The sequence below is a fragment of the Ictidomys tridecemlineatus genome, chromosome 3 (assembly GCF_052094955.1).
Source record: "Ictidomys tridecemlineatus isolate mIctTri1 chromosome 3, mIctTri1.hap1, whole genome shotgun sequence".
Lineage (NCBI taxonomy): Eukaryota > Metazoa > Chordata > Mammalia > Rodentia > Sciuridae > Ictidomys > Ictidomys tridecemlineatus.
In genome coordinates this window covers 1,855,618-1,871,426 of record NC_135479.1, presented here as the reverse complement: position 1 = coordinate 1,871,426, position 15,809 = coordinate 1,855,618, and the positions used below count along the sequence as shown (strand labels likewise).

At 54.1% G+C, this 15,809-nt stretch overlaps 1 protein-coding gene and 1 long non-coding RNA gene across 6 annotated transcripts in view; one reads left to right on the top strand and one right to left on the bottom strand.

Annotated features, from left to right (window-relative positions):
* Rptor (regulatory associated protein of MTOR complex 1) overlaps nucleotides 1-15,809 on the top strand; it is a 329,507-nt gene that overhangs the window by 267,523 nt on the left and 46,175 nt on the right. For 4 of the 5 annotated variants that reach the window (XM_005332637.5, XM_078041466.1, XM_078041468.1 and 1 more), the window contains 7 exons: nucleotides 5,583-5,657; nucleotides 8,448-8,513; nucleotides 8,898-9,089; nucleotides 12,742-12,882; nucleotides 13,466-13,583; nucleotides 14,398-14,538; nucleotides 14,962-15,120. In XM_005332637.5, the coding sequence (XP_005332694.1) occupies nucleotides 5,583-5,657; nucleotides 8,448-8,513; nucleotides 8,898-9,089; nucleotides 12,742-12,882; nucleotides 13,466-13,583; nucleotides 14,398-14,538; nucleotides 14,962-15,120 (892 nt within the window). The remainder of the gene's footprint in view (nucleotides 1-5,582; nucleotides 5,658-8,447; nucleotides 8,514-8,897; nucleotides 9,090-12,741; nucleotides 12,883-13,465; nucleotides 13,584-14,397; nucleotides 14,539-14,961; nucleotides 15,121-15,809) is intronic. The other variant, XM_078041465.1, reaches the window with a different exon arrangement.
* LOC144375936 (uncharacterized) lies at nucleotides 195-2,176 on the bottom strand. Its single transcript, XR_013435802.1, has 2 exons — nucleotides 1,062-2,176; nucleotides 195-884 (listed from the first exon to the last, which is right to left on the bottom strand). It is a non-coding gene; the product is annotated as an uncharacterized LOC144375936 (long non-coding RNA).

Below are 15,809 nucleotides of genomic sequence, written 5' to 3'. Positions count from 1 at the left end.
AAACCTGACTGCATTCAAGTAAGAAGGCTACCTGGAGGGAAATATCACATAAGCCAAGTGGCACACTCCCAGGATGGGTGCATTGTCAGCTGTGGAAGGCAGGTAACATGTATGACTGCCACACTGCACCCCATGAGTATGTCATCACAGGTCCAATTAAAATCTCAAAAAGAAAGAGAAGCAAGGCACAGAACTTGGATGTGGTAGGTCCTTTTATTTAAGAAAAGGGTTGCCATGTATATATATATCCATGTTTACATTCTATAAAGAAAAACATTTGCTGGTTATGGTATGGCACACCATTACATGATAATCCCAGCAACTCGGGAGGCTGAGACAGGAGGTTTCCAAGTTTGAGGCCATCCTCACCAACTTAGTCTCAAAACATAAAGGACTGGGGAGGTAGCCCAGTGTTAGAGTACCTCTGGGTTCAATCCTCAATACTAAAAAATATATATATATATAATTTTTTTTAATTAGAGGAATAAATAGGAAACTTAATTCTGATCATGTATAGTGGCAGAGGAAGTAGACAGGGCCAGGGAGAGTGGAAGCTTCATCAATGCCTTTCTATCATTTTGATTTTTTAACCTTGAAAGTATCACATCTTATAACGTGTCCAAAAACAGACCTAAAGCACAAAAGTCTGTGCACATAGGAGTGACTTTGACACACTGTCAGCTGCCGCACCGTCATCTCGCTCCACGTCGATGTCTACCCTGGATGGCACGTAGGAGAGGTCAGCCAAAGGGCTTCTCAGTATCTGAAGTTATTGGCCACTTCTGGAAAATGGGAGTGTCCATGTCTGTGCTTGGTGAGAGGGAACCTGGGGGCTGAGGTGAGGAGGAGGGTGTCTTCTGTTCCTGGTAGGTGTCCTGCTGAGTCTGTGAGCAACAGTGAGCCTGGTGAGCAGTAAGCAGAACCCCTACCACCTGTTACTGTTGCTGGACCCACTGGCCTAACAACCTGAGAGCTCAGAGCCACTCTGTCTTCCAGGCTCCTGGCGCAGCCCCCCAGGGGCTCACCCGGCAGGGCTCTCCTCTTGCTGGGAACTTCCTTACCTTGTAGGCTGCAGGTCCTTCCTCAGGGCAACAGTGAACTCTCTTCCCCGGGGGCCGTGCCTGGTCCCGAGTCCCACGCTCCAGGCTCCCCACGTCATCACGCTGCTATCATGCTCCACTCGTTAGGCATGGCTGCCTATGGGTCTGTGTCAATTCCAGGTTTCCTGCTGTCCCATCCTCTGTAAGAAGGAGAGTTGAAGCAGGCTCTTTTCCCCATGCCTCTCTTGCCAGATCCTTTGGAGGGAAGTCTATAAGCGTTCCCTGGTTCCCTGGTCACCTGCAGGGCCCAGGGCCTGGGCTGGGCTTCCTCCTACTCTTTGCTCCTTTGTTGGGTCTGTTTGCAAGCTGCTGCCACCAGTCCTCCCGTGTTTGCCTGTGTGTCCTAATTCCTGAAATCCTAGTGCACCGAGACCCAAAGGAGCAAGATTGGTTTCAGTGTGGTGGGGGAGGGTCGCTGAGAAACCATCCCTTTTTCAACTCTTTCCTCTGCTCCCACTTCTTCTCACTCTGGCCTTAATATGTCATAGCCGTGCTTGATCTCGGGAGAGCGCAGACAGCACGGCAGAGCCTGGGGAGGTGCTGCCTGCTGATGCGAGGCAGCTGGAGCCCTGCCTTGGCTGGGCCGGACCCTCTCCACCAGCCTGTGCTTGTTCAAGGCGCAGCACCTGTCTGTCTCGCCTGCCCTTGTAGTTTGAAGCCTTGCATTCCTTTCAGGTTAATGAGGCCCTTGGCACTGCTGCAGGGCCAGACCCCCATCTGTGGGGCTGAGCCACCATGGAGTCTGAGAGCACAGTTCTTTGCCAATCCACAGGAAGGGTTTCAGTCAAGGCATGTAGAATAGTAGTCAGGAGTCTACTAGAAGGGAAAGGAAAGGGGGAAAGGGACACATCCCCACTTCCACTAGTGCCCTTCAGTTCCCCCAGGGAGGTTTCCAGAGAGTCCCACCCAGCTCCACCTCTCAAATTCTGACTGAAGGCAGGATTGCACCACATTCCAAGTCACACTGTGCAGGTTGTTCCCAGAGGCACCCAAGCAGAGCCCACGGAGGCGGGGCCTTTCCCTGTCACAGTCCCCAGCAGCTCAGGAGGAGGATCACGAACTCAAGGCCAGCCTCAGCAATTTTGCAAGGCCCTGAGCAACTTAGTGAGACTCTGTCTCAAAATAAAAAATAAAAAGGGCTGGGGATGTGTTTGAGCGCCCCTGGGCCCAATCCCCAGCACACACACAAAAAAGATTGAAAGGCAGTTCTGGGTCACCTTTGCCTATACATTGTTCTTAGAGATTTTGTGGTCAGTGGTCTGTGAAGGTCACAGAAGTCCCCCTCCCCTTCATTGTTCTTCTAATCAGTAAGGAGGAGCTTTGGGCTGGCATTCCTCCTACAGATAATAGGTTTTTTTTGTCTTTTTTTGTTTGTTTGTTTGTTTTTTGGCTGAAAGTGTAGCATGTGTCTATTGACTTGAGCCAGGCAGGGCCAGAGTGACCTTAAGTAAATTGCTTTTTAAAAGAAAGCATTGGGTGGGGGTGGTTAGTACAGCATGCCTAGTCTATAGGATTATCTCCCTAACCCCCTGCTCCTGCCATTTATGTCTCTCTGCTACCTGTCAGTCACTGGCAGGGTTAACAGGCCCGAGGAGGTTGCACCCTACCCCTTTGGCAGGTGTCACTGGGGAAGGGGCACAGAATTTTGAGTGTTATAAACCAAGATTAAAGGATACCTGCTGAGCACTGAAACTGAAGGTAGATGTCTGAAAGTATCATTACTGCTGACTGCTCCACCGTGTAACAGCCTCATCCAGAGGGAGAACATTTAATAGGCACCTCATCATCACCAGGCCCAGATCTGGAGTTACTGTTCACGTGAAACTGGCGTCTCAGGTTCCCTGGCTCCAGAGGCTGATTCAGAATTAGTAGATTCTGCCTTAGTGATGCGTCATCATTCTTCAGCAAGACATGGTTAAGGGGGCTGGGGATGTGGCTCAAGTGGTGGTGCACTTGCCTGGCATGCGCGCGGCGCTGAGTTCGATCCTCAGCACCACATACAAATAAAGATGTTGTGTCCGCCGAAAACTAAAAAAAATAAATATTAAAAATTCTCTCTCTCTCTCTCAAAAAAAAAAAAAGAAAGAAAGAAAGACATGGTTAAGGTGCTATACATCCGCGGGTGGGCTCTGATTTGATCTCTCAGTCTTCTGGTTGCCACCCAGAAAAGCAGCTCCTTTCTCTGAAGGTTTTCCCATGGCTGAGGACATCTGCCGCTCACTCCTGCCCTCGGGCGGGGCATCTACAGGGAGGACAAGACCATGCGCTTTAGTCTTGTCAGCAGCCTCAGTTAAGGCGAGGAATCTCTGGTTTCCTAAAAACTGCAGGCTTAATTGGCTTCTGCGCTCAGGTTAAAAGCAGCAGCCGGAGCCCACGCCCCCTCTCCAGCCTGCCTAATTCCCACCTCAGCAGAAGGAGGCCAGTGTCCCACCTCATCAGCTTAGTGCTGCCCAGAGAACTCATTATAACAGCATGCTGACCAATGGGCTGGGCAGAGAGCTTCTGGGCTGCAGGTGCCAGCAGACTCCCCCTGCAAAGCCCTTCTTCCTCTGTGAGAAGGGATCCTGAGGAAAGGGGCACTCCCTCTGTCCTCAAGAGCAGAGCCTCTGGGAGCTGGTGAAGGGCGTCTCGCTCTGTGGGCGCATTATCCTTATGTCCTAATGGATTTTCCTGCACAGAGACCCTGGACCCTGTCATGCCAGGCTGACCACTTAACATCTGGTCCGTGCTTCACAGGTCCCTTCCTCACCTCTGTACCACATGAAAGCGTTTGCCTGGCTCTTACGTGTTCCTTGGTCTTCGCACCCCTGAGCACAGGTTCCCGAAACCCAGCTGGCAAGCAGGAGAGCCTGGCCTTCAACCTGGGTTCTGTTTCAGATCCTGCTCCCTTTCCTCTCTTCCTCAGCTCCGTGGGCCTGGAGCCTTCTGAGACATTATCCTCAACCCTTGAATGTCCAAAGCATGATCATTTCATTCCTACGAAGAATCAGCAATTGCAAAATATCCCCCAAATCAGCCCGTCCCGTGTGGAGGTTGGGCTACCAACTCCAACCAGCCTCTGAGCCAGGCTGCTTCCTCTACATCACCCAGGAAGCTGTGTGCCTGGTACGGCAGGAAGCCTCTTTCCTCCCGGCACCCATCTCCTCCATCCTCAGGCCTCATTCTTGCCCTCCACCCTGGAGCACACCCTCCCCTTGGGGGTCTTCAGCTTCCACCAGTGCCCTTGCGACTCGACTCTGGTCCCACTCCAAGCTTCAGGTCTGTGTCCACCTCCTGCTCAGTGGCTCCCTTGTGTCTCACAGGCACCTCCAATGCTGACCACAGGGCTCCCACCCTAGAACCCCGTACCAAATGGTCCCCCATCTCTTTAGGCAGTAGTGCAGGAGGTGGGCTCCCCTTCCCCTGCCTCTACAGCACCTCTCACCTCATGGAATCAGCCCCACGATGTGGCCCTCGAGTGGGAGCCTCAGCTCTAGTCTGGCCCCTTCCAGCCAGCCTTTGTTGCCACTGCAGGAGACCTTGGACCTGGGGCCCTGCTGCGTGTCCCTCATGCCTCAGCTTCTGCTGGCCCTTCCACGCCTCCTGGCCCTGTGTGACCTGCTGCTTCTGCCTGTTTCCCTTCGTTCCTTTCCTCCCCGGCTCTCGCTTCCACTCTGAGACAGACCTGCCCAGTCCTCAGCCTAGCTCCTGCAGACCACCCACCCGCAGCTCCTGTGGCTCTGGTCATGCCTGCTCGGGTCACCTGTACGTGGGCTGTCAGCTCCTTTGTCTCCCAGCAGCAGAGTAGACATGATCACACTTGTCTCCAGGAGCAGGCCTGTGCTCACGTAGTAGGCCTCAAAAAGTGTGACAGACAATGACCACAGCTGGCCGTGTTCATGTGTTCCAGTGACCCTGAGAGCTGGAGCTGCTTGTGCACCAGGCATTTGGCCCAGCACTTACCTTTGAGTAGCTCTGCCTTTGGTCAGGGACTTGGACCTCTGGAGGCTCCTGTTAAAACATGACCATGAGATGAAATCCATAAGTATTGTATCGGCGTGCATGACTTTCCCTGTGTTTTATGAGGCCAAGCAAAATCCCCTGAAAAGCTTCAGCAGGCGGGAAGCTGTAAAAGCAAGTGGTGTTCAGTGTTGGACATGACGCAGCAGGACCAGGTCTGGGGGTTGGGGGCTGGGGAGGCGGAAGCCACTGTAAGCACAGCAACCTGTCCAGCAGCTGATAGCCAATGGCGGAGGGCTTCCCCAGAGGCACTCAGGTGCTGCCCTTTTGGAGGTTTGTTGGACCCAGCCCCTTTCCCTTAGCTCAAGAAGCGTATCCATGCACAATACCTGAGCTGTTCCCAAGGGAAAATGCCTCTCAAGGAGCAGGACTCTCCGTGCGTCCCTCACTGTACTTATGGGAAACAGAGGCCCAGCCACACTCACAGAAACAGGGGCCCAGCCACACTCACACACTTCTTCCTCTGTCTCTTTTCTCCTCCAGTCGTGCCAAGCTGACCTCGTGAAGGACAACGGCCACAAGTACTTCCTTTCCGTCTTGGCTGACCCATACATGCCAGTAAGAACCGACCTCATTTGTCTTTTGGAGGGTCCTGGGAGTTGGGTCCCCTCCCTCCCCCCACATGTGTATCTGTGCAGCTCTCTAGCGAGGAGCAAGGTGGCTGTGGCCACTTGCTTATGGAGCTTGGGGTGTGGGCAGCTATGTCCTGAACGTGCGGTGCCCTTCCTGCCCCTGAGAGGACAAGTTGACCTGCATCCCAGGGGGCTTGGTGGGCTCGCGCCAGTCACCCTTTACTGGCGAATCTTTGTCCCCTCCCTAGCACCTATCCACCCAACTGGATGGCCCTGTCGGCACTCTCACATCTATGACAAGGTGACTCAGGTGCCTCGGAAGCCCTGGAGCATGGCAGGATCTCAGGAAGGAGGGAAAACAGGAGGAAGAAAGAAGAGATTATTTAAAAGCTTATATTTTAAATATTTTTATTATTAAATTATTCAAAAATTAGATGTTCATGGATATGATATATACTAACTTGTCATAACGTCTTAAGATCAATGTCATTGTTCCTACCTCCAGCCCTAGCATAGGAATGAGGACAGAATAGACACCCCAGGTAATTCCTTAAAGTAATTTTGCCAGAATATTTAAGTATATTATCATTCCAGGTCACTTTGGTTGTGTAAAAGAACTTCTGTATGTAATTTCACCCTCTACTTGTTTTTCTAAACTAAATGATAAAAGAGAGAAACACAAACAGTACAGAACTGTTGTACAGCAGGTCATTGGTACTTGTGTGCTTCACTTCAGTGACATATCTAAACATTCCCACAGGCGGTTTGATATACTTCACATGAGTCCTGGAATAAACCTTCCCGTTACTCAGAGCAAGTAGGAAAACCAATCTAGCAAAGGAGAAAGGGCTAAGGTGCTGTGGACAGGCCGCAGCTCCAGTGTGTGCGAGTGTGAGGGTATAGCCAGGTTTGAAAGAGAAGAAATTGTCAAATGTCAGAACTGAGAGACCCATGGAGCCCTGGTGGGGCCTCCAGGATACCACACTCCACACAGACCCTGCACCTGTGCAAGTCGAGGCCCTGAGCAGACAGCACTGCAGCCGCGCTCATGCCAGGAGCCTTCGAGGCGTGCCCTGTGCCCTCACTAACAAGGACGAGCAGAGCTGCCCCGCTTCTGAGAAGGACTGCTTGTCCATGTCTGGGTAGAAGGAAAAGAAGGACCGCCCTGGGCCTGTTCAGCCTATGGGGAAGTGCGTGAGCTCCACAGCCGGAAGTCATGAGGGCCACTCCTGGGTCTCCTGGGGCCTGGAAGATACCAACACCAGTCCTATTGCCCAAGGCCTGGGGACTCTCCCAGAAGCTGGCTTGCCCTCAAGGCCTCCGTCAGGTGCAGCAGGAAGGAGAACTGGCCAGGCCACAGTAGGAGAGCTGCACCCAGGAACGGAGGCTCATGGAGTCCCTGCAGAGACTGAGTCCGCATAAATGAGAGTGGCAAAGGCCCAAGGCAGTTTGGTCTAACTACACCAATGGTAGATCTAGGTGTTGTTTTTTCAAAATAGTTTTATGCCTACATAAGAAAAATGCCCTGTGTTTCATACCTGTCCTCAAAAATAAATAGGAAGATCTGGGGGAAAGTAAAAAGTGGAACCTATAACAGAAGAACAGACCCGTTGTTGTCGCTGAGAACTCAGCAGGTGGAGTGGATGGAGGAGAAGCCACGGGGTGTGATGCGGGCGAGCTAGAGAAGACTGGCCTGGGAGGAGCAAGACCCAGAGGGTGAGACGCAGGTGCCAAGTCCACTGTGGCTCATATCGTTCCAGAGCCAGGGGAGGTGAGGCAGAGGAGAAGCCACAGTCAAGCACACTGTGAGAACTCGCCAGATCTGGAGGAAAGATGGGATTTGGGATTTCAGAAGCACAATGAGTCCCCCGAAAGCTCAGTGAAAACAAATTTACCAAGACACACTTTAATCCAAGTAGCAACTGTCAGAGGCATGGAGGAAAGTTCTGGAAGCGGCCAGCCCCCCCCACCACCACGAAGGCCACCTGCAGGGCCAGCCCGTGGGTGGTAAGGTGACACTTCCCACTTCTAACTCCCAGAAGGTACCAGCAGGCCCATGAGAGCCCAGAGGGAAGAGCAGGCTGCAGCAGCAGAGGCAGTGGTAGACCTGCTGGAAGAATGTCAGTTGCCACCAGGTAGAGGGGGAGATGCAGAGCGCGGGATTCAAGGCACTGGGCCGCAACAAGCAGGGGTGCAGCTCACACAAGACTTCCAGCGAGTGCACGTCCCAAGGCACCATGCAGAAGATGAGCACAGGCAGAGAGGGGAATGGAGGCTGAGCATCCCATAGGAAGCCAGAGGGGGATAAAGTCAAGTTAAGATGTTCTCTGCTGGCCTTCCCTGGCCCCGCTCATGGCCCTAACAGGTCAAGGGTGCAGTCTGCCCACCCAGGCGAGCCCAAAGCTGCTCTTGCCCTCTGGGTCTTGCTCATCCCAAGTCAGAAAACAGTACCAAGGGGCTGGGGATGTGGCTCAAGCAGTAGCGCGCTCGCCTGGCATGCATGCAGCCTGGGTTCAATCCTCCGCACCACATACCAACAAAGATGTTGAGTCCGCTGAGAACTAAAAAATAAATATTAAAAATTCTCTCTCTCTCTCTCCTCTCTCACTCTCTCACTCTCTCTTTAAAAAAAAAAAAAAAAAAAAACAGTACCAAGGTGGCCCTCATTCTCAGCCATGCCTCAGCCACCCTGAGGATGTGCAAGGTAGTGCTGCTATGCTAGGGAACCAGGAGCCACTCTGGGGGAATGTACACCAAGGCTGGCTTTGTTTTCCAGGCTGAACACAGGACCATGACGGCTTTCATTCTTGCTGTGATCGTCAACAGCTATGCCACAGGGCAGGTGAGTGTCCCGGTGGCTGCAGTCCCCCTGAGCCCTCCCCTGGCATTACAGAGGAGACTGTTTCACCCCACATGTCACAGAGCTGACGTTCAGCCAGGCTGCCATGTTTGCAAAGGGCACTGTGCTTCTGGCAGTCAGCCTCAGAAAGTGGGCCAGCAGGGCACACCAGCCAGGGCTGCTGGTGCACGGTCAGCAGAGGCCCGTCCCTTCATTTAGCTCACCATTGTGGGGGCGGATTGAATCCATGGGGTTTAAAATGAGGAAAGTGGAGCAATCCTGTATTGTGACTGAGCAAGTCTTCCCCAAGAAATGGCAGCTGCTGCCATCCAGGCCCAGAGTCTGAAGGCAGAGAACCACCTGTCTGTGTTGTCCTGCCCTGTCCAGGAAGCCTGCCTTCAAGGGAACCTGATTGCCATCTGCCTGGAACAGCTCAGTGACCCCCACCCACTCCTGCGCCAGTGGGTGGCCATATGCCTGGGGCGGATCTGGCAGAACTTTGACTCAGCAAGATGGTGTGGGGTGAGGGACAGTGCCCACGAGAAGCTCTACAGCCTCCTTTCTGACCCTATCCCTGAGGTGAGTTGCCCTCCTGTGGGTTGCTCTAAGCCAGACCTGGGTGTTGGGGTGCCTCCTGCCCATGTTCCTACTATTGTCTATGGAAAGATCATGTTGGAACAATTCAGAGGCTTGCCCAGGCTTGAGCGTGGCCTTGTGTCCCAAGACTCCAGGGCCACATGGAAATCACACAAGCGGGACCCTGGGACCTCGGTGCAGTCATGCACTGACAACCTTTCTGAGGTCCAAGGGGCAACTGCGGGCAGGCCAGGCTCTGCACTGTAGCACCTTGTGGGGCCAGGCCAGGCTTCAGCTGCAGCAGCCTGCGGCCAGCACCCACCCCCAGCCCCTGCTCCCAGGAAAAGGCATTATGCACGTCAGCCACACAGCCCTTGGCTGGCCATGGGGGTGGAGGCAGACTGTCCAGGACCCCACCTGCCTCCTCATCCTGTGGATCAGCTTGAATGGAGCCCATGAGGCTCCCAGACCCCCCCCCCCAATGGACTGAGACCTAGCACCTATGGTGGCTCCAGCTGCCCTCAGGGTAGGTCTCTGGGGGATAGAGCTTGGTGCAGGAAGCCTGCTGCCAGAAGTGCCCTCACTGCCCTTGGGGGCGGGAGGAGTTCTCCAAGCCTCTCAAAGGGAGGTGTCCTCAGGAATAAATCCTCGGGGAAATATCTTTAATTCACTTTCCAATTTGTTCTCAAAGAAACAAGGTGACATAATACTAGAAGTGTGGAGAGCCGAGGAGGAGCTGGAGGGAGCAGACGCTGGGCATGATGTCCCCTCAAAGACTAGGCCAGAAGAGAAGCAGGACCCAGGCAAGCTTGCCATAGGTGGCCAGGGAGTTGGTCTGAGTGTCCTTTCAGCCAGGAAGACAGCCTCCCCAGGCCTTGGTCCCTGTGGTGACTGAGGGCTGGTGGTCAGAGGCCAATCAGTAGTCTCAGCCTGAGGCCAATGGGATGTCCTGGCTGGTTCTCATGTGTGGTATGGGGCCCTGGGCAGAGTCCTGAGCTTTCCAGAGCTACTGCCCACAGGCCAGCCTCCTCATGTCCACTACACATGGACTCAAACCAGATGGAAAACCAATGTCATTCCCCCAGACCATGTAATCCCTGGGACAGTGCCTATAAATGTGAACAGTGCTCCTGAGATATGAAGACCAAATGTGGCTCTAAAGTATCAGAGCCCATTTAGAAAGGATTTGTGAACGTACCAGGCCCAGAGGGCAGGGCAGGGGCCACCAAGTACTGTCTGTGGAACAGGGCTGGCAGGGCTCGCTTAGGCCAGATGGCGCTTTCATTCAGAACAAAGCTTCCATTTCTGCAGGTCACACCACAGCTAGGATGTGGTACATGCAGTTGCTGGTTGGTGCCCTCCTGCCCCAGGAAGTAGACCCTGATGCATTGTGGCCAGCTGCAGGGAGAGGTGGGCCCTGATGACACAGGTGGCTAGGGAAGGGTAGCAGAGTCCCTGATGGCAGGATAGTGAGTAGGAGCTTTGGAGCAGGGACCTTCTGGGTGGTGGAACACAGGACCTGACCTGCTTTCTCCTGCTGCGTGGCCATCTGCTTATCATGATGCTGGTCACCTGGGCTGCTTGTCCCCAGGTTGCTGATAAAGCACTCTGCCCTCACGTCTTGAGTACTTAAGGATGGCCTCCTATTGAGAGCACGGGTGTGTGTTGGCTGACAATGTTGGGGCAGATCCTGGTGCACCTCATGATCTGCATGTGGAGGGTACTCCGCAGAGGTGCAACCATCTGCCCAGCTCACTAAGACCTGCCGGCTGCTGGTGCTGCCCAGTCCCCCTTGTCACACGGTGGCAATATCCCCTGTGTGACCTCAGGGCTCACTCTGGAGGCTATTTGTTGGACTTTGATGGGGACAGGGGACCCTACAATGTTTGTCAAAGATTATTACTGCATAGTTGTCAATAATTCAGGGTCTAAACTGAAACTGCCACTGTTCCGGGTTTGCGTGGAGGGCACTGTCCTCTTGGCTTGCTGAAGGGTTCTGAGTGGCGGCCCTCTGTGCACTTCACACCTCAGTGGGACTTGAGCTAAGTCTCTTGGAGGGAGCAGTGGCACCTGTCCCAAAGACACCAGCCCTTGTTTCAGGGATGCTCTGTGCCCATCCATCTGGGTCTCAGGTCTCCCTATGGCTTTGGAGAGCCCTAACATCATCTCTCACCTCCTGTGTTATCAGAGAGCAGAACCTGCCTTTTGGAGGAACAAAGCCTCTTGGTGAGACATCTTATGGGTGGGCAGTTTGCCCAGAGAGGAAACTTGAATAGCAGCGGGAGGGCCTGGCTGTCCATGTGAGAGGGCAAGCACTACTCCAGACACTCGACCGCCTGCTTGGACCCAGATCCTGCCTTGGCTGCCGGCAGAGGTGGCCCCTCTCCTTCCCAGGGAGCTCTGCACCAGCGTGCCCGCCCAGGAGCATGGGCTGCTGTGTGCGCCGCGCGTGTGCAGCTGACGGCAGGCAGCTTCTTCAGCGTGCTACGAAGGCCTGCAACTGCTCAGCACCCTCCCTGCCCACTGAGGGCTGCACAAGCAGCCTTTGAGCACGCCCAGGCTCCCGCAGCGCCCTGCCCGTCTCTGGTGATGGCACCAATCTTTTCCCTTAATTTCCACAGATTATTTTTGATTAGGTTTTGTATGATTAGGAAAAACACAAGAAGTATATAAATCTGCATCTGAAATGTCCAGAATTGGTTTTTATTGGTGATGCTGGTCTTTGTCTTAGGCAGGAGTCCTGATCCCCCAGTCCTCCCGTGCTATGGTCCTGTTGGGCGCAGAGCCACTGTGGGACGGAAGGAGAGTGAGGTGTGGGGGCTCAGGAGCACGGCCCCAGACCTGCAGTGCACCCCATCTGCAGATTGGGAAATGCCTCCTCAGGACCTGGAGACCTCAGTTTGTGCTGTGGAGCTCTGAGTGGCAGGGGCTCACAGCTCAGGGGTTGAGACCCACTGGACCTTCCCATTCTACCTACTGTGACTCCAAATGCATCTAGAGCATTTTCCAGGATCCCCCACACAGACTACTCACGCCCACAGAAGTCTTACCAACTTTTATTGAAATTCTGGAATTTTTCAAGTTATTTCCTTGAATCTTCCTGCCACTCCTATGTTAGAGACGAGGAAATGGGCAGCATGAGGTTGATCACGAGATATTGGAGGCAGGAAAGCTGAGCCAAGACCCTTGGACACCATGCCAGCCCAGGGTGCTCCCCTCATTACCTCTGGACCCCCAAGGACTCAGCCTACCCTGGCCTCCATTCCACTGTGTTTTCAGAGCCGTCTCCCATACTACCCCTTCCCTCTAAGCCCAGTCCAGCCCCTTCCCCAATACACCTGTCTTGTTCAACCACAGATTCCACAGTGCCCAGGGGTTCTTTCCACTCCAGAGGAAATGCAGCTCCCACCTCTACAACCTGCTCCTTGTGCCTGAAGCTGGGGCCCTGATGACCCTCTTTGGTTCCCCTGGACTTCCCCATCTCTTCTCCATCAATATGAGTGTAGCTCTGGCTTAGAGTACTGTTCAATGAGCACGTGTGAAATTGAGTTGAGCTGAGCTTATCTGAACTGGATTGGATTGACGTGCAGGCTTCTCCCGGCAGATAGCAAACGCCAGCCATGGCATAACTATGACCCCATCCCTTGCCTTGTAGGTCCGATGTGCAGCTGTCTTCGCCCTTGGCACATTTGTGGGCAACTCTGCTGAGAGGACAGACCACTCCACCACCATTGACCACAACGTGGCCATGATGCTTGCCCAGCTGATTAATGACGGGAGCCCCATGGTCCGGAAGGTAATGTGAGGTGGGGTGTGTTCTGCAGGTCACTGGGAGAGTCTGACAGGGATTTGGGTAGTTGGTGCAAGTGGCCAGTAAACAAATCCTGATTTGTTTCCTCACATCTTTTCAGATCTCTGAGCACTCCTGGACTCTCCTCATTCCCTCTTAGGGGCTGAGGCTGACATAGCTATGAATGTTCTAGAGGACGCACTGCAGCTTGGCAGCATAGCCTGCTTCGGTTTGGCTCACTAGACCTTGGGGTCGAATAGAGCAGCCCTTTCCGCCCAGGGTGGCAGGACTGATACCTTGCCCACTCTGGAATTGTGCACCCACATGGTGGCCCCAGGAAGTCCCACATTGCTCCCACCTAGCTTCCACAGGCTAAGTCTGGCAGGCACACAGTGTTCTTTGGAGGCCCTTCGTGCCTCAACGGCCATCTGCTTGCTCATGGCTTGTGCCCGTGCCGGTATCTGATGCCAACTATAGTCCTGCTCTACTCTGTTCTCCTGCAACTCAGTGCAGGTATTAGTTCACAGGCCTGTGATCCAGTGGATTTCCACCTCCCATGAGCCTAACTGTCCTTTCTTCCTCTCGACAGGAGCTGGTGGTGGCTCTGAGTCATCTTGTGGTGCAGTATGAGAGCAATTTCTGCACCGTAGCCCTGCAGTTTATGGAGGAGGAAAAGAACTACCCCTTGCCGTCTCCAGCAGCCACAGGTACAGCTGGTGACCCTGGCCTTCGCCACAACATCAGCCATCACTTAGTTGGGCCAGATCTGAGTTGAGGTTTCTGATACTGGCTGTGGATAGCCCCCAGGGTTTCCATTGTCTTGGGCATTTAGCCAAATATAAAGAACAGGAAAAGGGGCCATACTCTGAACCTCTTACTCTTTTCCTTCCTTCATTACCCTTTTTGGAAACCAATTTCATGGAAATCTTGAAGGATGGCAAAACTGTGGCACTGGGGCCTGCAGAGAAGAGCATTAGCATCTTCCTGTGGTGACTAATGCAGCCGCATTGCCGTTGGTCGAGTTTCAGTGAGTCAGGCGGAAGCAGCCTCTGCTCGCTGGAGCACAATGGTTTTTGACGCTGGTGTTTCATCCTGGTGGACTGCCTCTTCCTCCAGGTCACAGTGGAAGGGGCTCTGACCCCCAGCAAAGTATTCCTCTCTGTCCATCAGGGAGGATGAAGAATGAGCTGCTGGACCAAAGCAGCCAGTGACATGGAGGGAGGCACCCCCAGCAGACCAGCGTGATGGAGCTCAGCCCTGCTGGCGCTCCTAGGCAGGGTCCATGGCCCGCACCCCTGAGCACCTCGTGGGGACAAGCTCACTCTCAGACTGTGCACTGTCTGTCCAGCTGGGTCCCAGGCTCATGTCAGATCTACTGAGATAAAAAGCCCTTCTTCTGCATTCCTTCTGCCCCAGTGGCAGCTATTGGCTTCTTGCTGCACCTGCAGACTTGGGGGGGTGTGCAGGGTGTGTGGCCTCCTGCCACGAAGCCTGTCACTATCTTTCTTTCTTCTTTCCTAGAGGGGGGTAGTTTGACCCCAGTGCGAGACAGTCCGTGCACCCCCAGGCTGCGCTCTGTGAGCTCCTATGGAAACATCCGGGCTGTCACCACAGCCAGGAGCCTGAACAAATCTTTGCAGAATCTGAGCTTGACGGAAGAATGTAAGATCCTGGAACTCGGTGTGGGTGGAAAAGGTTCAGGGTGTTACTTTAAGAAACTTTTATCTAAGCAAGTACCACTCTGCCTCAGCCCTTCTCTGCCAAGACATGCACCCCGACTTCCTGTCTGCGGTGCGACGTGCCAGCTCTCTAGGGAATCTCCTTCTAGTCACAGGTGCAGGAAGGCTGTTATAGTTGAGCACACAGACAGCCGAGGGCACTTCACAGACTTGCAGGGAGCAGCAGTCAAGGCTTGGGTGCCATGACTCCCGTCCCCGGGAGACCATGAGGGTGTGTGCATGCATTGTGCCTGTGTGCGTTAAGCCTCGTGTTGTAGAAGAAAAGCCCACCTCAGCAGGCTGTTAATTGTCAGAGCAGAGGGCAGGCCCTGGCACCACCCTGACCTGCCCCATGTGTCCCGGCCAGCGGGCAGCTCGGTGGCCTTCTCCCCTGGGAACCTCAGCACCAGCAGCAGCGCCAGCAGCACACTGGGCAGCCCTGAGAACGAGGAGTACATCCTGTCCTTCGAGACCATCGACAAGATGCGCCGAGTGAGCTCCTATTCTGCCCTCAACTCCCTCATAGGTAAGCCACCCCACTCTGCCCTCCTTCCTCAACCCACGGGCCGGCCCACTCCCCAGGACAGCACAGGCCTTGGTCCAGGTCAGGCAAGTGGGCCAAGACTATCACAGTTGAACAAGAAAGAATCAAAGTTGACTGAACCACGAGGAGGTAAAAACAATCTGCCCCAGGACACAGGGAACCTGGGGTCACTTTGTTTTGATAGGACGATGTTTTATGGGCCAGTCCAGGGATAGGGGAGCCATTCAGCTCTATGGTGTAGGAGGGCTGTCATCACTGTCTCTCTGTCTGTCTGCACTGGATGGACCTGTCCTGTTGGTTTCCAGCTATGTGTTCTTGCACCCTGGGAGACTGGCTGTTTGTCACAAGTGGGTGACTGGGGTGCCGGTATCAAGGGGGCGGAGGCCAGGGGCACTGGCCGACTTGCCACAGCACCCAGGCCAGCTGCACCCAGTGAGGTGAGAGCCTGCTGCAGGAGGCAGAGGGCGTTGTTCCTGGGAAAACCCTCGGGCCACCTGCAGAGCCTCCCCTGGTTCCAGGTTCTGCTACCTGCTCGCTGGTGTCGGTGGAAATAGGAACTTGCCGTGTTTTCTCTTCGGGACTGTTCTTGCTGACCCAGCAGCCTCCTCCTCTCCCATTCTGACCTCCAGCTGGTCTCAGTCTTCACAGGGTGTCTTTAATGTGTAGAAACA